This window comes from Pterocles gutturalis, unplaced genomic scaffold (genome assembly GCF_000699245.1).
Source record: "Pterocles gutturalis isolate BGI_N339 unplaced genomic scaffold, ASM69924v1 scaffold2666, whole genome shotgun sequence".
NCBI lineage: Eukaryota > Metazoa > Chordata > Aves > Pterocliformes > Pteroclidae > Pterocles > Pterocles gutturalis.
In genome coordinates, this window is record NW_010105296.1 from 341,366 (window position 1) to 356,174 (window position 14,809).

At 41.8% G+C, this 14,809-nt stretch overlaps 1 protein-coding gene across 1 annotated transcript in view; it reads left to right on the forward strand.

Moving 5' to 3' along the window:
- The window catches only part of FHIT (fragile histidine triad), a 402,189-nt gene that overhangs the window by 321,963 nt on the left and 65,417 nt on the right, over nucleotides 1-14,809 (forward strand). The window contains exons 4-5 of the mRNA XM_010087327.1: nucleotides 477-529; nucleotides 4,880-4,892. Of these exons, the coding sequence (XP_010085629.1) occupies nucleotides 477-529; nucleotides 4,880-4,892 (66 nt within the window). The remainder of the gene's footprint in view (nucleotides 1-476; nucleotides 530-4,879; nucleotides 4,893-14,809) is intronic.

Here is a 14,809-nt window from a genome sequence, read left to right on the forward strand (position 1 = left end):
GACAGCCTTTCCACCTGCCTGGTCTCTGCTGTGTGCCGTTGGTTCCTCTGTCCCCCAGATAGTGCAGTGCAGCTCTGAGCCCAGGGCTGCCCATGCAGACTGCTACAGCCACGTCCCATCATTGGCACCTTCTTATTCTTGTTGGTTTTGGAGTCACAACATACAGCTCTGAGGTATATTGTCATTTCAAACCCATGGCTAAATATGTCTCTGACTGACAACAACCAATAATTCCACAGAGCCCCTAAACTTCCAGGCATTTCCCTCTGAAGCTCATCTGATACAGCAGAGCTGCTCTCTCATGTTTTTCATCTTGTATATTCTCCAAAGAGTTGAGATACTGTTATGGAACAGGTTAATATATTTCCTCTAGAAATAATGCTGTGGGAACTTGTGTGTGTTGAAAACAATGCTGATAATCCAGAAGAGAAAGTCATGAGCTTGAAAATCAAAATTATTTTGTTTCATGTTTTCAGCATGTCCATGTCCATATCCTTCCAAGGAGAGCTGGAGACAAATCTACGAGGAGGTAAGGGCTGCACTCCATTTCTTGTTCAGAGTTGGTTTTGCTGTTAGAAAATCACCTTAGTGATACTGGCGCTGCCTCGAGGGGAGGTAGTTAATGGGATCTCTGCATCCTTACTGGTTGCAAAGACCCTGTGATAGCACCAAGTCCTATACTGGGATATCCTTGTGAGCTCTGGGTCAAGCTGTGTTCATGCAGGGTCCCAAGGGAGGATGCAGTTGACATCTTTGGTACTTCAGTCTGTCACCACACACAGAGCGAGGTGACATCTCTACCAATAGTTGTGTTCTCTTATTTTGAGAGCGTGGGGGAAAAGGGTGACCACATGGTTGTCCTGGTATGCGGGGAGGGTGTCCTACCCAGGCTGTAGCCTGAGGTGCCAAACCTCCCCCTTCCAACCAGGGAAAACACAGGCAGCTCGTTACAACTCAATCACAAATTGCCTTCTGGCCCCCTTTTTGTAGGGCTCTGCTCAGGCTCCGGACAAATCACATTGCAGCCCCAAAGATAAAAATTAAAGAGCAGTTATAGATATAGCTGTAATACATGCATGTGCGCAGATTGTACGGCAGAGCTGTTTCAGTGTGACTGAATTACTGGCTTTTGTTTAAATGAACAATTGTACAGGCATTAACAAAAGTTTTCCCCAGCTCGACAGCTGTCACAATGAGTTAATGAAAAAATCGCACTGTTGTTAGGTTTACGGATGGTTCTTCATGGGTTTGGTAGGCTTCTCTATCTCAAATATGACATCTCCTTCTCTTTCTGAAAATAATTAATATAAACTTGTTCAGTGCTACTGCAATACCATCTGCTTGAAGGAGAATTCATGACATATTATGCTTTTGTATTTTTTCCTTTGTGATATATACATGATGACAGCTCCTCACTTTCAAAAAAAATTATAGTGTATTTTAGAGTTTTCTAATGACTTAACTATGCAAAAGTGGTGAAAAAAGTTTATTATTGCCCATTTACATGAAGCATAGAGACTGAGAGCCCCACCAGTAAGGGTAAAACTTTATAATGAGACTGCTGAGCAAGGAGATCAAATGTAAATACATGATGGCCATCATATGCTGCTGTAGTCAAAAGCAGTTAAGTGAGGCAACTTGAAAGTTAACATTATTTCTTCTGTTCAAATGTGTTAATGGTTTTAGATGCTGCACCAACTCACAAACTCTGTTTCCATTTTTGTTGCATTTACAATGCCATTTTCTTCTTTTTTAACACATTTATTTCTCCTTTGTTATATGTAAATACAAACAGGCAAAACTCTGTTAATGAACCAGACTCTATATTTAGTGTTGTTAAATGCAAAAGGATGGCAAATGGGTGAAAAAAATATTTTTGTCTTGTAATTTTCATTTATAGCAATTGTAGGTGTTGCTTGTAGCAGGCATAGGAAGCAAAAATATTTAGACACAGATGTGATAACATATCTTTTAGCAGAAGAATGTATAGCCTCAGAGTCTAACCAGCTATTCTTGAATACCACTGAACTAACTTGTGCTTTTGTACAGGCTGTAGCTGAACAAAGATTTCATTTTTTTTAGGATGCCAGGGAAAAAACCCACATTTGATGTTATAAAAAGTGTGATGCCAAGTTCTATTGCTGGCTGGTTTGGAGGATGGAGGGACTTAAACAGTATGTTGTCATACGTGGATAAATCTATTTTGAAAAATACAAAATGGACAAATTATTGAAAATACAGCTGATTTGGGAGACCATTTGGAGCTGACGTCAGTAAGGCAAAAATCTTTTGATATAATGCATCTCTGAGTTGTACTAGAAAGACATATCCCTTTGTCAAGAAGATCTTTTGAAAGGTTTAGGAAGATGTGTAGATTGTGGTGGGGCAACAGGCTGAAAATCTACAAGGGACAGAGTACCATTAAGTGAGATGTAGGTGCTGGAGTGAGCTTTAAATCCATCAACCATGAAATTTGTCCTTAGGACAATCCAAAACTTGTCTATAAACAGTGCTTCATTTCCATATATTTGAGTGATAGATGGAGTTGCCGTATAGGCAGCGAAGACCAGCTTCCAAAGTCATCCCAACAGCCTTTTCCATGTAGTATGTGACATGGAGGCTGATCAGCCTCCCATAAACAATTTGTGTAATTGTAAAGCACACCCAGGCTAAATTTTGCAAATTTTGGTGCCTGGTTTAACTACTGCAGCTGAAGGCTTTACAGCGATTGGGTGTAATTTTCACAGGTTCTGGATCTCAGCTCTGGTTCAACACATCTATCGCAAACCCCTATCTGTCTGTAAATGCCTTTGAGCTCTCCAAGCTCTGCAGTTGTCATCTGTATATGCTCAGCAGATTGCTGACAAATCCCATTGCTCCGTGAGTGTCTGACAGTGAAAGCGATGGCCAAGTGTTGAGACATCAGTCCTCTTAGGAGACTTCCTAAGAGAAGAAGAGTTGAGACAGATAGAAAGTACTTGCTGTCTCTTACCGTGTGCTTTATTTTTCCCATTCAGCTTGGGATTGACCACTCACCTGATTGAAAAAAAAACCCAGAAAAACAGTATATCAGGTTGATCCCTGCTTAGTCTGTTTGCTGGGCTCTGGTGTCTTCAGGCTTTTGGCTATGAAGATATAGCTTCATCTAGAGCAGGTTTTAAGTGCGAAGAGTATACTTAAAGGTAAGGTGTATCTTTAGCACTTGGGTTTTAATAAGGCTGCTGACACTAATGTCTGCTGGTTTCTGGATATATATTTAGAACTTCAATACTCGAACATTAATTGTAGAAGGAATAAAAGAGGGGCTGACACCTATGCCACAGCACCTTCTCTAAGGCATTTCTTGGTGGAATGTGTCACTTAATAGTTTAGGTTTCTGTACCACAGCATGTATGAAAGAAGTCACAGTGTGATTTTTCTAAGATACAGAAAGAATGATTAATAATGAAAAAAAAAATCTGCATTGAATGTTTTAGATGTATTTCCTATGCATCTTTGCAGGTCTATTCTTTGGGAGGGTATTTCCCAGGGAGTGTTACCTCCCCACCCTCTCAGCTCACTGTAGTGGAAAGCTAAAGGTGTATTTTTTCAGTTCTTATATTTTCCTGCAATTATTTGAAGCCTAATCCTGCAAGTGTGCACATGTCAGAGTTAAATTACAGGATTTTTATAGGATCAGGCCCTTCACTTTTTGCTGGATTTACCATTGCTGGATTGCTTTTCTCATCTACGTCTTAAGTAGTTCTTATGCATTGATTCGCTTTATTCTTGGACAGCAGAACTATAGCAGCTAAATAATAGAAAAACTTTTCATTAGAAAACATCTTAATTCCTCTCCGTTTTCTGTTTGGTTTGAAATAGATTAGAATTTTTATGTTTAATAATCAATGAACTTAAAGACCTTCCTATCAAGGAGTAGCCTGCTTTGAAGTAGTCAAGTGTTTTGCTATTGTAAGGGCATGTCAAGGTAACTGATAAGAATTTGGTGTTAATGAGTGGCTTTGCTGTAGCATGGCACCCTGTGTTGCTGCAGTCAGCACAAGTACTGCAGAGTTGTTGGTGGTCATTGAGTCCAAGGCGTTTAAGAACATTATCCTGAAATGTCTCAGCAGTTTCATACACTCAGCCGTCGGTGGGCAGTCCTCATTCAGTGTGTGTTTGAAAAGTCCATAGCACAGCCTGTCCCTGGTCCCCGCTGAGTGGTTAGCCATTACCGCAATATAAATAACATTCATCATCCTTTAGGTTGGCAGGTAATAGCCGTACTGGGCCAGAGAGCGTGGGGCTTTCTCAGAAAGGAAGACTGAATCAAAAGTCCGCAATACCGCTGTTATGAGTACTGACCTCAATAACTTAATTTTGAGGCTGACAGACTCGGATGGGTGAGGGCAGCCTGGCCTCTCAGCAAAACCCTGAGCATCCCTGGTACGCAGTGATGCGTTCTGCGGTGCCGACCCTGGTTTCTCCCCAAACTCTGTGTTTCACTTGGTGGTTGCAGCCTGCTGTAAAGGATGCAGCTGCAGTGGCGATGCACATCCAGGGCTGTGCCTGCAGGCTAAAGAGTGCCCATCCCCTCGCCAGCTTTGCTTTCATGCCCACCCCATTTCCTCACCTGTCTTCAGTTCCTAACCTAGGCTGGAGAGCACTGAATATATGGTAAAAAGGGAAGTGTGAATGAGAGGTTAACCCAAACCCCAGCTGCCTGGCGGACCTGCATCACTGACCTCTTGTAATGAGCCCGAGTGAAACTTCCTAATGTGAATTCTTCAGTAACTTAGAGATTTTGCAAAATGCAAAAGCCAGCAAAAGAGTTTGGTTCATGCTGTCCTCGTTCCCCTCAGGCCTTCAGGCACGCAGCGAGAGAGTCACTTAGGGAAAGGTATTTTGACTTTGTGATCTCGTTCAGCACATTATGTTAAATCATTTAAACAAGAATACCTATTAGTAATCATTTCCAATTCCAGAGAGGATGAAGGAGACATTTTGGCATGTGACTCAAGAACCTGCCGGGCTGCTTCTTCAGGCTGGCAAAACAGGGGAACCGTGCTGAATTCAGGAGTTTAGTCAAACAAGCCTGAAGTTTAATTCTCCATGAGTGGCTTTGACTGTGACCTGCCTTCGCCCTGGCCTGCAGACAGCATCTCGTGTGCTGCTGGGCACAGAGCCTGGCGGAGGGCTTGAAACCCGCACAGCTGCACTGAACTCTTTGGGCACTTTCCCACTTAAAGTATATAATGAAAAGATAAATAAGCCCTAATCCAGGTCCTGCTAGACAAATGGAAAGATGCCTAACAGCTTCTGTGAGCACTGGATTGAACTATTCATGAAAATTAATGGCATGCAGAGCTAAGAGGCTGTTCCTTGGCCTCAGAATTGTATTGCACCTTCTGGGAACATATTGTAGCCTGCTGGGATCAGTCTGCTGCATCTGAACTCCCTTGGGGCCAGGGTAAACCCATGGAAAGGGAAGGAAGCAGCACAGAATCTAAATTGGTATATATTTAGAAAAAAATAATCCCTGTCTTCCCCAGGTACAAGTCTATTTCCCTATCTTCTTCTGATGCAACAGAAAACAAATTCTTCCCAGTAAGCTGTGGATTTTATCCTGGTCTTGCCAATGTTGTGCTCTGTGACTGACAGACCATCAGAGGAGGTTTCTGCTAGCCAAGGAGCATCAGCCTTTCCCAGTTGTCTCGTTAGTCTCATGATATTATAGTGACTCCAGCAGGGCAAGTCAGATTAACTGTCCATGAATATTTCCAACTGAGAGCATTGCAGTAGAAACTAGAACTCTGCTTTGGATTTGGTAGCTGAATGGACAAAAAATCATTTTGAGTTGACCTGAAACAAACTTTTTTTTTTTGCCATCAGATTCCCTTTTTGAGTCAGGTGATTTGTTTTCTGGACCATAATATTTTATCCAATTATTATTTAAAGGCCCCTGGAGACTGCTGGTACCCCCTGAAAGCTTCTTGCATGTGCCCAACTTACATAAGGCAAACTGACTAATTTGTCAGTAAAGTCTAGCAGGAAAAATGGGATATATCCTATTGTCATGTGTATCTCCCTAGATGTAAACCCCACTGTTGGTGGTATTTTCTGCCCTTTCCAACCCTGTGAGGTGTGTCTTCATTTAATACCTGAAATCTCTGAGCCCTTCCTGTATGCTGCGTACATTGCTGTGCTTATTTTAAGAGAGCAGTTCAACTATAGGAACAAATTAGAAGTGGTTAGAAGGGTTCCCATTGAGGCAGCCACCCCTCATGATCGCACACATGTCCTTTACCCTAGGCTTTGTCTGGAAGGTAATGTACATTTGGTATTTTACATATCACGGTGTAGTCTCATTGCCCTCTAGCCTGGCTGTCTCTCTGCATTCCATCACCGCTTTTGCTGCTTCTTACCCTTTCCACCCTCAAGGTTTCTACAATCGTTTTCCTCATAGGTAAGAAATATCAGCTTCCAGAAATCACTTATATTTAGTCTATAATATAGCAAAGAGAAATCATTGTGACCATTACAAATGATCTCTTGGCCTCTTCCCTTCCATGTTTACTGTGTTTAGCTCCTGGAGTATTTGCTCTTTTGTGTCCTTGATGGCAGTTCGTTGGCAAGTGACTTAGTGACAAAGAGCCTCCAACCAAAGCCAAATTGCTGATGAGAGGATTAGAGGGAACATGGTCTCTCAGGCCTGGTTCCTCTGGCAGTGCTTGGACTTGCTTAGCTGCTTGGGTGCTTCTTCTGTATTCCCAGTCCCCAAGGTAAAACTATCTCCAGACTTCTGCTTATCCTTTGATGCACAGTGTAAGCTGAATTCATGCTGGTGGGGAGAACGTGCCCCATTAGTAACCTAGATACTGGGTTTTTTGGAATTGATGAGATGGAAAGTAAACCAAACTATCAGGGAGTTGGCGTTTTCCAGAGAGAGATTTTTCTTCTCTGAACTGGACTGTTCAAATGGCATAATCTTAAAATTAAGTACTCCCTTGTGTTCTTTTTAAGGTTCAGGATATGGGAGCAGCTAGTTGGTTACCCCCAAACCAAATCCCACTGAAACCCAAAGCACTGCATGACAGATGACTTCAGCAATTTTTTTCTGCCAATAGCAAGAATTTGAGGAGTCCCGGTGGCTAACAGTGGTCCAGCCCTCTGACCCAGCTATGTAAAGAGGCTGTGGTTTTAGCTTGTGATCCCATGAGGAAAGATCTCTTATCTTCCTGCAATTTGGGACGGTTCCTTGATCTGCTGTCCTGCAAACACAGATCAAAATGTTTTGAGGGATGAGCTTTGTCCAGTGGAGGTGGTTCAAGTACCAGTTACCTTATGAGTGATCATCTCACAGGAGACGCCATCTGAACTGGCTGCTGCTGCAGGTTCATGGGCTTATCCAGCACTGAATCAGCAGCTTCACTGGTTCGGATGCAGGGCTATCTGCCTTGTTCTAAATATGACTTTTGTAAATGAAGGTGAAAGTATAGTAATGGAGCCAAGTGTTCTTCCTGGTTGGGAAGTAAATAAGTCTGCTGAGATGGGTTTGCCAATATCTGCAAGGTCAAGTTAATTTATTTTTTGAGTCAAAAGAGTGAAAAAGTATAGAGATATGAGAAATAAGCTTTCTAGATGTGTGCTTGTATTCTGGTTTTGTTTGGTTTGTAAAAAAAAAAAAGCATGCTTTCTTTTTCCTTTATGTATTAGTCCACTGTTTTCCCTCTTTTTTTTTTTTTTTTTTTTTTTTTTTTCTTCTTGGGGGAAATAAAAGTGTAGAAGGAAGCTGAACTGAAAGACAGTTAGAAAAAACTGCCAACAATCCTAAAACGGAAAATAGAGAACTGAATGTTTGTGGTTTTCAGAAACCAAGATAACATGTGGGCAGTTTAAGTTGAAACAAAAATCCTCAAACCTCTTATTTAGGGACGTTTAAATAAGAAATTGTTAATTGAAATAGAAGTGAAAAATATAAAATCTGAAGAAAAAGACTTTTTAATAAATAGTTATTTATACAGTTGCATATATATACATGGACATTCACGTGGACAGAATGGAGAGCTCAGAAATACATGGGAATATTTATTTTGGCCCCCTCTAAGATGAGGAATAGTGCAACATTTTTACATTTTCTATTGTAGCGTGCCATAGCTGCCTCAGTTTTGTTCATAAACTTTGTAGGAACTTGTGGACCTTCTCTTTTCCTCAGAAATGAATGGGATTTGAGCATCTCCATCTCTGAGCAAGATCTGAATATGTCATGCTTTGCTCAGTATTTCTCCCATAACAATCACCAGTGAAACACTGGAATGTAAATTGCCATCCTTGAAGCTCCAGACTTAACACCTTTCTGTCACCAGCTCCCTGTGGTTTCACAGTTAACACCTCACCTTTTTCTGTAGAAGACAACACTTTACAGCTTGTGGTCTGGCAAAACCACTACAGAGTTTATCATAGGCAGGTCTCAGTTTCACGCATTTCAAACAGTCGCTAAAATAATTCATTGCCAAAGATAAATCTTCTATACCATCATTGTGGTATGTTAAGAAGGACTTAACGTGCATAAAAGGCAAAGGTACAAAATTATTTTAGGCTAAATACTGCAGGAATATGGTTTCCTTTTCTAGAGGCATTTGCTCTAAATTATTTTCTGCTCTTTTGAGCACCAATGATGCAAGTACGCCGGCGAGTCGCCGGATGGCAAGGGCTCAGGTCTCCCGTGGGCAGACCTGGCGAGGGATCAAACCCATACGATATCGGGAAGGAAGCTGATGATAAAATGATTACATAATGAGAGTGGACATTAGCTTTTGTTGCAATGTTTTTTGCTACAAAGGAAGTCCAAAGAGACAGGAGACCTGTTCCCATACTGGTAAAGAAAATGTTTATTTCGGTTTCAGAAAGGAGGTTTTAAGAAACCATTGCAGCACAGTGAAAATTTAGTTTGACAGTGTCAGGATAATTATACACAATTTGGTTTTGTTTAAATATGTTAAGCGCCATTGTTTCCTTTCTGTGTTAATGATTGACTTGAGTGCTAAGTTGCAGCAGTTTTCCTTAATTGCTTTAATCCTTGGCCTTAAGAAAATGAATACTTTAAATTTACACTTGTTAAGTACAGTGCTAATGAAGAAAAGGCTTTAGCAATCTTTGGCAGACCAAAACTATGTGTAAAAAAAGAGAAAGCAAAGAGAAAAAAAAAATGAGAGGGGGAAGCTAATCACCAAACCATTCTGTTAATGCTTATTTTAATCATGCTGCCTGCCCTTCCTGGCAGACAGAGCCATTAGGCTGCAGAGGCAGGAGGCGAGCTATCACCGTCAAATGGCGCTGATGTTGAGAATTGGGCTCAGGAGTACAATTTGCCTTGTCAGTTTATATAGACATAAAGCTTCATTGTTGTGCACAGGCACAACTGGCTTTTTAAAAGTCTATTTCCCTCCTGATGATGGGAGAATCTGCTCCCCTCTCTCCTACTGTTCTCCAGCCCTCAAATTTATTAGATGGAGTTTATAACCCTGCCCAGGGTTTACATGGTGCTGCAGGGGCAGGTGGGCTTCAGCAGTGCCACAGAGACCAGCTTCCCAGCTCCAGACCACCGGGTACCCACTGGGGTGGGGAGGGGGGAAGAGCTTTAACTCCCACACGGAGTGATGTCTCATTGCGGGGAGCTTGAAAATGCCCATATCACTGCAAAGTTCAGAACTGTGAATTCTCTGTGGGATTAAGTATGTGTTTTAAAACACACAGGATGCTCAGAAGAAGAGAGGAGCAAACAGCATTTCCTTGGGGGGGCAAAAATGAAACATTTCCAAACTTTAATTAATTACTGGAAACATAAGATCTGTTTTCAAAAACAGCTCATGTTGCTATTTTCCATGTATAGGAAACTTTTATCTTTCTGACAACTAACATGTGTGCTAGCAACTTCTTTTGGCTGAAAATGCCTCCTCGCGTTGTAGGAAGCCACTGAAAGCGTTTCAAGGAGCACAGTGCAGCATTTTCCCCAAATTTCAGCTTCTGCATTCTGCAAAATAAAGAAAATGTTTATTGGTTCCCACACTGAGCAGCAACATTTCCTGCTTCAAGAAAAAGCAAGCTTCAAAATCCCTGACTGAGTGGCAACCTAATTGCAGCTGTCCAAGCACAGGTATTCCAATGACCGGGGAAAGCAGAGGAATAAGGCAGCCTTCGTCCTACATTGCCCAGACAGGGCTGGCAAAGAACCCCTTCCTGCATTTAATTGCAAAAACTGATCATGAGTTTGTGGTAAACATAAAAGCAAAGCCAGCTAAACATCTGTATCTTCTTTTTGCCTGTGTAAATTACTTACGTGTACTGGCAACTTGCTTCTAGAGTTTGTAATCTCTGTAGAAGCGGGAAGGTATTGCAATAGAGTTTTTAATGGAAGGCCTATTTTTATAATTTTTTTTTCTTGAATGATAATTTTTTTTCCCTTTTTGTAAGGAAAAAGTCTATTCTTGTTCATTACGTTAGTGACTTTGAAGTGGCAAATGCACACAGCTGCCAGATCACGTAGCGTATGGGAGTTACGCAGGGTTTTCTTCAGCTGAAGCATGATTGTGAGAAGTAATAGAGATTAGCTCCGCAGGAGAAGGGACTTTGCTCTTCTGATTTTTTTTTCTCAGGAAAATAGTTGCACTTAATGCATTTATGAGTAGATTCTAAGTGCTAACATACTTTCTTCCCTTGCCCCTACCATTTCTGTGGCAATCTTACTGAAGAAATAACAATACATAAAGCTGCATAAACACTTAAGGTCTTAGGTGTCTGCTTCCACTGGCACTTTCACATTTTCTAGTTGAAGGTAATTACATTTCACACTTTTACATCTGAAGTCCCTGTTTTTGGAAGCCTGAGAGTATTTTTTTTTACGTATGTCAATTAAATTTCCTACCAGCTCTGTGAGTATATTAAGCACTAGTACTTGCAGGGTGATGCAGAGAGGTGAAGGGACATTGTGAAGTTATGGAGTCAGGGTAAAGCTGCTGAGAGCAGATAGATCCATGAATCTCTGAACAAGCAAAAGGAGGGAGGTGGAATGATGACCTACCGAGAGCTACACGGAGTAATCCAACACATGAAGTTCATCCTTTCTTGTAGAAAACTGTGGCCCTGAGGCAGCAATAGATGTGCTGTGATGTGGTCCTCAGCTTGGAGCAACATTGGAAACTTGGATGACTCTAGAGAACTTTGCTTGAGCTTTTTTCAGGAGCATAATATTGCTGGTATTTACCAAGTCAGACTGTCATCTCAACCAAGGTGTGCGAGCTGTAGCAACTGCTGCTCCCTGGAGGTGTATACCTTGAGTATTTTACCAAGAGGTGACATGTTCACCCACGTGTAGGTAAGAGTGGTTTTACTAGGGCTGGGGGTCTGCCTTCACTGGTGTGGTGTCTCCTACAAGATGCTTAGGGAAACAATTGTAAGAATGAACACATGGATGGAGTGTCCTGGCTTTTTTTTTTTTATTCCAGAAAGGCATATGCAGGGAGTCCTTTGCTATAAGTGGATTCTCAGGTGGAGTTTTCAGAAAAAAAAGATAAGCAAAACAGCTAGGGCCTTGACTGCCATTGAGTTTCAGCAAAAGTCAGATGTCTAAATGCCTTAAAGACTTTTAAAAAGCCAGCCCTTTATCCTTCTGTATTAGGTTGCAGTGAACAGTATTGACACTCAGTGGGATGTTATTGGCATGTGATTTTCTCCTCTCATCTTGCACAAGGGCATGAGGCAGAATTACCCTCTGCTGTGTGTGAGCAGAGGAGCTTTGGGTTGATGTATCAGCATGTCATGTTTCTGGGTCACTCCTGTGAACACATGCAGGAGGAAAATGACAGCAGAACAAGGACAGTTGGTTAGATAATGTGTTCCATTGATTAACATCCTTTACTCTGCTTTTAAGTGTGGTAAACATAATGAAGCTGAGAACAATCTGGTGTTTTTCCACCACTTTTAGCAACCTCTTGTCATTTTAAGCTGCTGATATTTCTTCTCTGGTACTACCTGGTGATCCTTTCTACACATTTATTACTGTTACTTCTTCTCAAGAAATAAATTTGCTGAGAGTGAAGAAAGTTGCTCATTAGGGCAATGTAATTAAAGGAAAAGTAGACATCATGCCAAGTTCCGTTTTCTCTACAAAGCGCCACCTTGGAGATTGCCTGAAACTCAATTACTCGTTGCTATGCTTATTAGGGAGAACAATGTACTGAAATGATCCCTGCTCCTAATAACCTTGTTTTCTACATGTGAATCATGTTAATACTTATTCTTTAGTGCCTTAATCACCATGTATAAAATGGGTCTGTTCCTAGAGGGAGAATGGAGAAGGTGGGCCGCATGGTGGGTGTTCTCTGAATTGCCACTCTCCATGGAGAGTTTCTTGTTTCCTGCTGGTCCACAGTCATTTTTGTTTGTTGTTGGTTTCTTTTAATTACATGGAACAGCACTTATTAGCAAATTACATCTTGATAACCAGTTTTCCTCTGACAAAATGAAAATGTTCATCCTCTGTCTTGCTCCCCTCCTTTGGGGAAAGGAGTTTGTGGTATTTTCCATGTGTCAGTCTCTTCTGCCTTACTCATGGTTTCGCCAAGACAAATAACTTCCACAACAGAAAGATGACATTAACGCTTGCTAAATAACCTTTTTCCAATAACTAATCCAGTGCCTAACTCTTCTCCCCAGCGTGCAACCCTGCTGTCTTCCTACTGTCCTACTAATATGGTGTCTTCAGCTCCTGTGACCCCAGAAAAGCTCTGTGCCCCTGCATGAGGCTGTGTCACAGGGACCTGGGAGTAATGGTCTTCCATTGAGGGCTTTGGAAGACACCTGAAGCCAGGAAGAAAACATGATGTACTCTCACCCAGCTCACAACATACATACTGTCCTCAGCTCCCTGTTCAAGCCTAGCCCTCTAAATGCCCAAGCAACCTATTGACTGGATATTCCAGCAGAAGTGAAGGACAGAAGCCTTAATCATGGTAGTAAGTAGGGCTAAAATTGTCATGGGCATGTGGGAAAATTGCCTGAGGTTCAATCTCTGTAGTGGCCAAGCTTATCCTAGTACCAGTAAGTTCCCCTGAAATTCTTGGTCAAAAATGCCACAAGCAATCATAAAATAATTGTGTGCAATCCTCACTTTTGATCAGAATTATGGATGGAATTGAGAGGGAGGTCTTCTCTGCATAAGCCAAAGAGAGATGAGCTCGACTGAGAAAATTTTGCTTCCAGTGTGGAAGAGAACTGGGGAAATGTGAGGTTCTTCTCTCTTTGGTACATGTCTGTGCATTTGAAGAGGAGGCTGGTCCAAGTACCACCAGTGTCTCATATATTGTGTAAACTACCAATTATATGAATACATAGTTCCTAAGAAATGCTCTATCTTTTCATCTTAGAAGGAAATGCAGGGCTGTGTAGTTAACCGTTCTTTCTCCCTCTTTCATGTCAGAATATTTCAGTTCTTTTATGTAGAGCGCAAGGGGACATGATTTCAAGGAAGGTCTGACCCTTTGATGTTTATTTGTTGCATTATCCACTTTTCATGGCTCTGTTATCCCAGAATCCTATTGAGCCAGTCATCACTGAGTGGAAATCTCCACTGCTGTCAGTAGGGAATTTCTGCCTCAAAATCACCTAATTTGGCCCCTGTTACTTAACTTGGGGCCAGATTATCAAAAGTGTTGAGCACCAGATTTCCAAAGGCTTAGCATCTCCCACTGAGGACAGATTTTCAAAACTGCTCAACCCAGAGAAGCTCCTGTTGTGACCCTTTAAAGACAGATTTGCAAAAGAACTGAGCAGTTGCCTTTCACCAAGGAGCTGAGCCCTTTCCAAAATCTGTCCAGCTTTATTTGGCACTGAGGTGGAATATGAGGAATTTTGAAAATATGGCTTTTAGCAAACTCTATATGGAAAATACTAAGTTACAAACATCAGGAAGGACTTGAAAAAAGTGTTTGAGAAGAGACAAATATCCATGTTTCAAGACATGCCAATTTTTATTGACTGATAGAGAGGCTGGGAGAAAATTTGGGATCTGAACAGGTTTTCCCATAATTGCCCACGAGGAGGTTTCCTGCTCATTCCCCTGCAGCAGCTGCCAGGCAGGATGCTGGAGCAGAGCACTGCTGTGCTGAGGCAGCGTGGCAATCCCTCTGTTCCTAAAAATGCATTCACTTAGCAAAATGTGATTTGCAAGCAAAGTAGCACAAAGCAGCCATTATTCTTCCACCATCCTTCCCGGGGAAGAACAGGATAGAAGAGGAAAGGAAAAAAATTAATTTGCACCTTATAAAAACAGGTTGTATTTTTCTTTTGACGTTTTAAACTCAAGGTTCCCCTTGTATGCTCTACGCTGCCTTGTTCTCCAGAGGGGCTTCCCTGATGTGGCTAGCAAGAAAAACCAGTGCAGAACAGTCTGTGTAACCTGGGAAGCTTACAGGTGTTAATAGGTGAGTGTTAGTTCTTGACCTGGAAGTTATTGCAAGCAGATGGTAATGGAGAATGTGATGGGGAGAGAGTATTTCAGTGTATAAAAATGCAAGACTTGGGGCTTTTAACCTTAGGGAGCACCTGAGCTCCTTGGAAGTAGTTCTGATAAACTTTTGTGTCAGTAAACTGAAACTACACATCTTGCATGTGTCTGCGGGAAGGCGAGTGTTTCACTCCCAGGTGGGAGCAGGCAAAGGAACACTAAAGCCTCAGCAGCCAGCTGGGGACCTGGCATAGTCAAATGCAAACCAGCCATTTGTTTTTGATCTCTGGAGCTGCACAAAATACCTAGATTGCCTCGGCACATCTT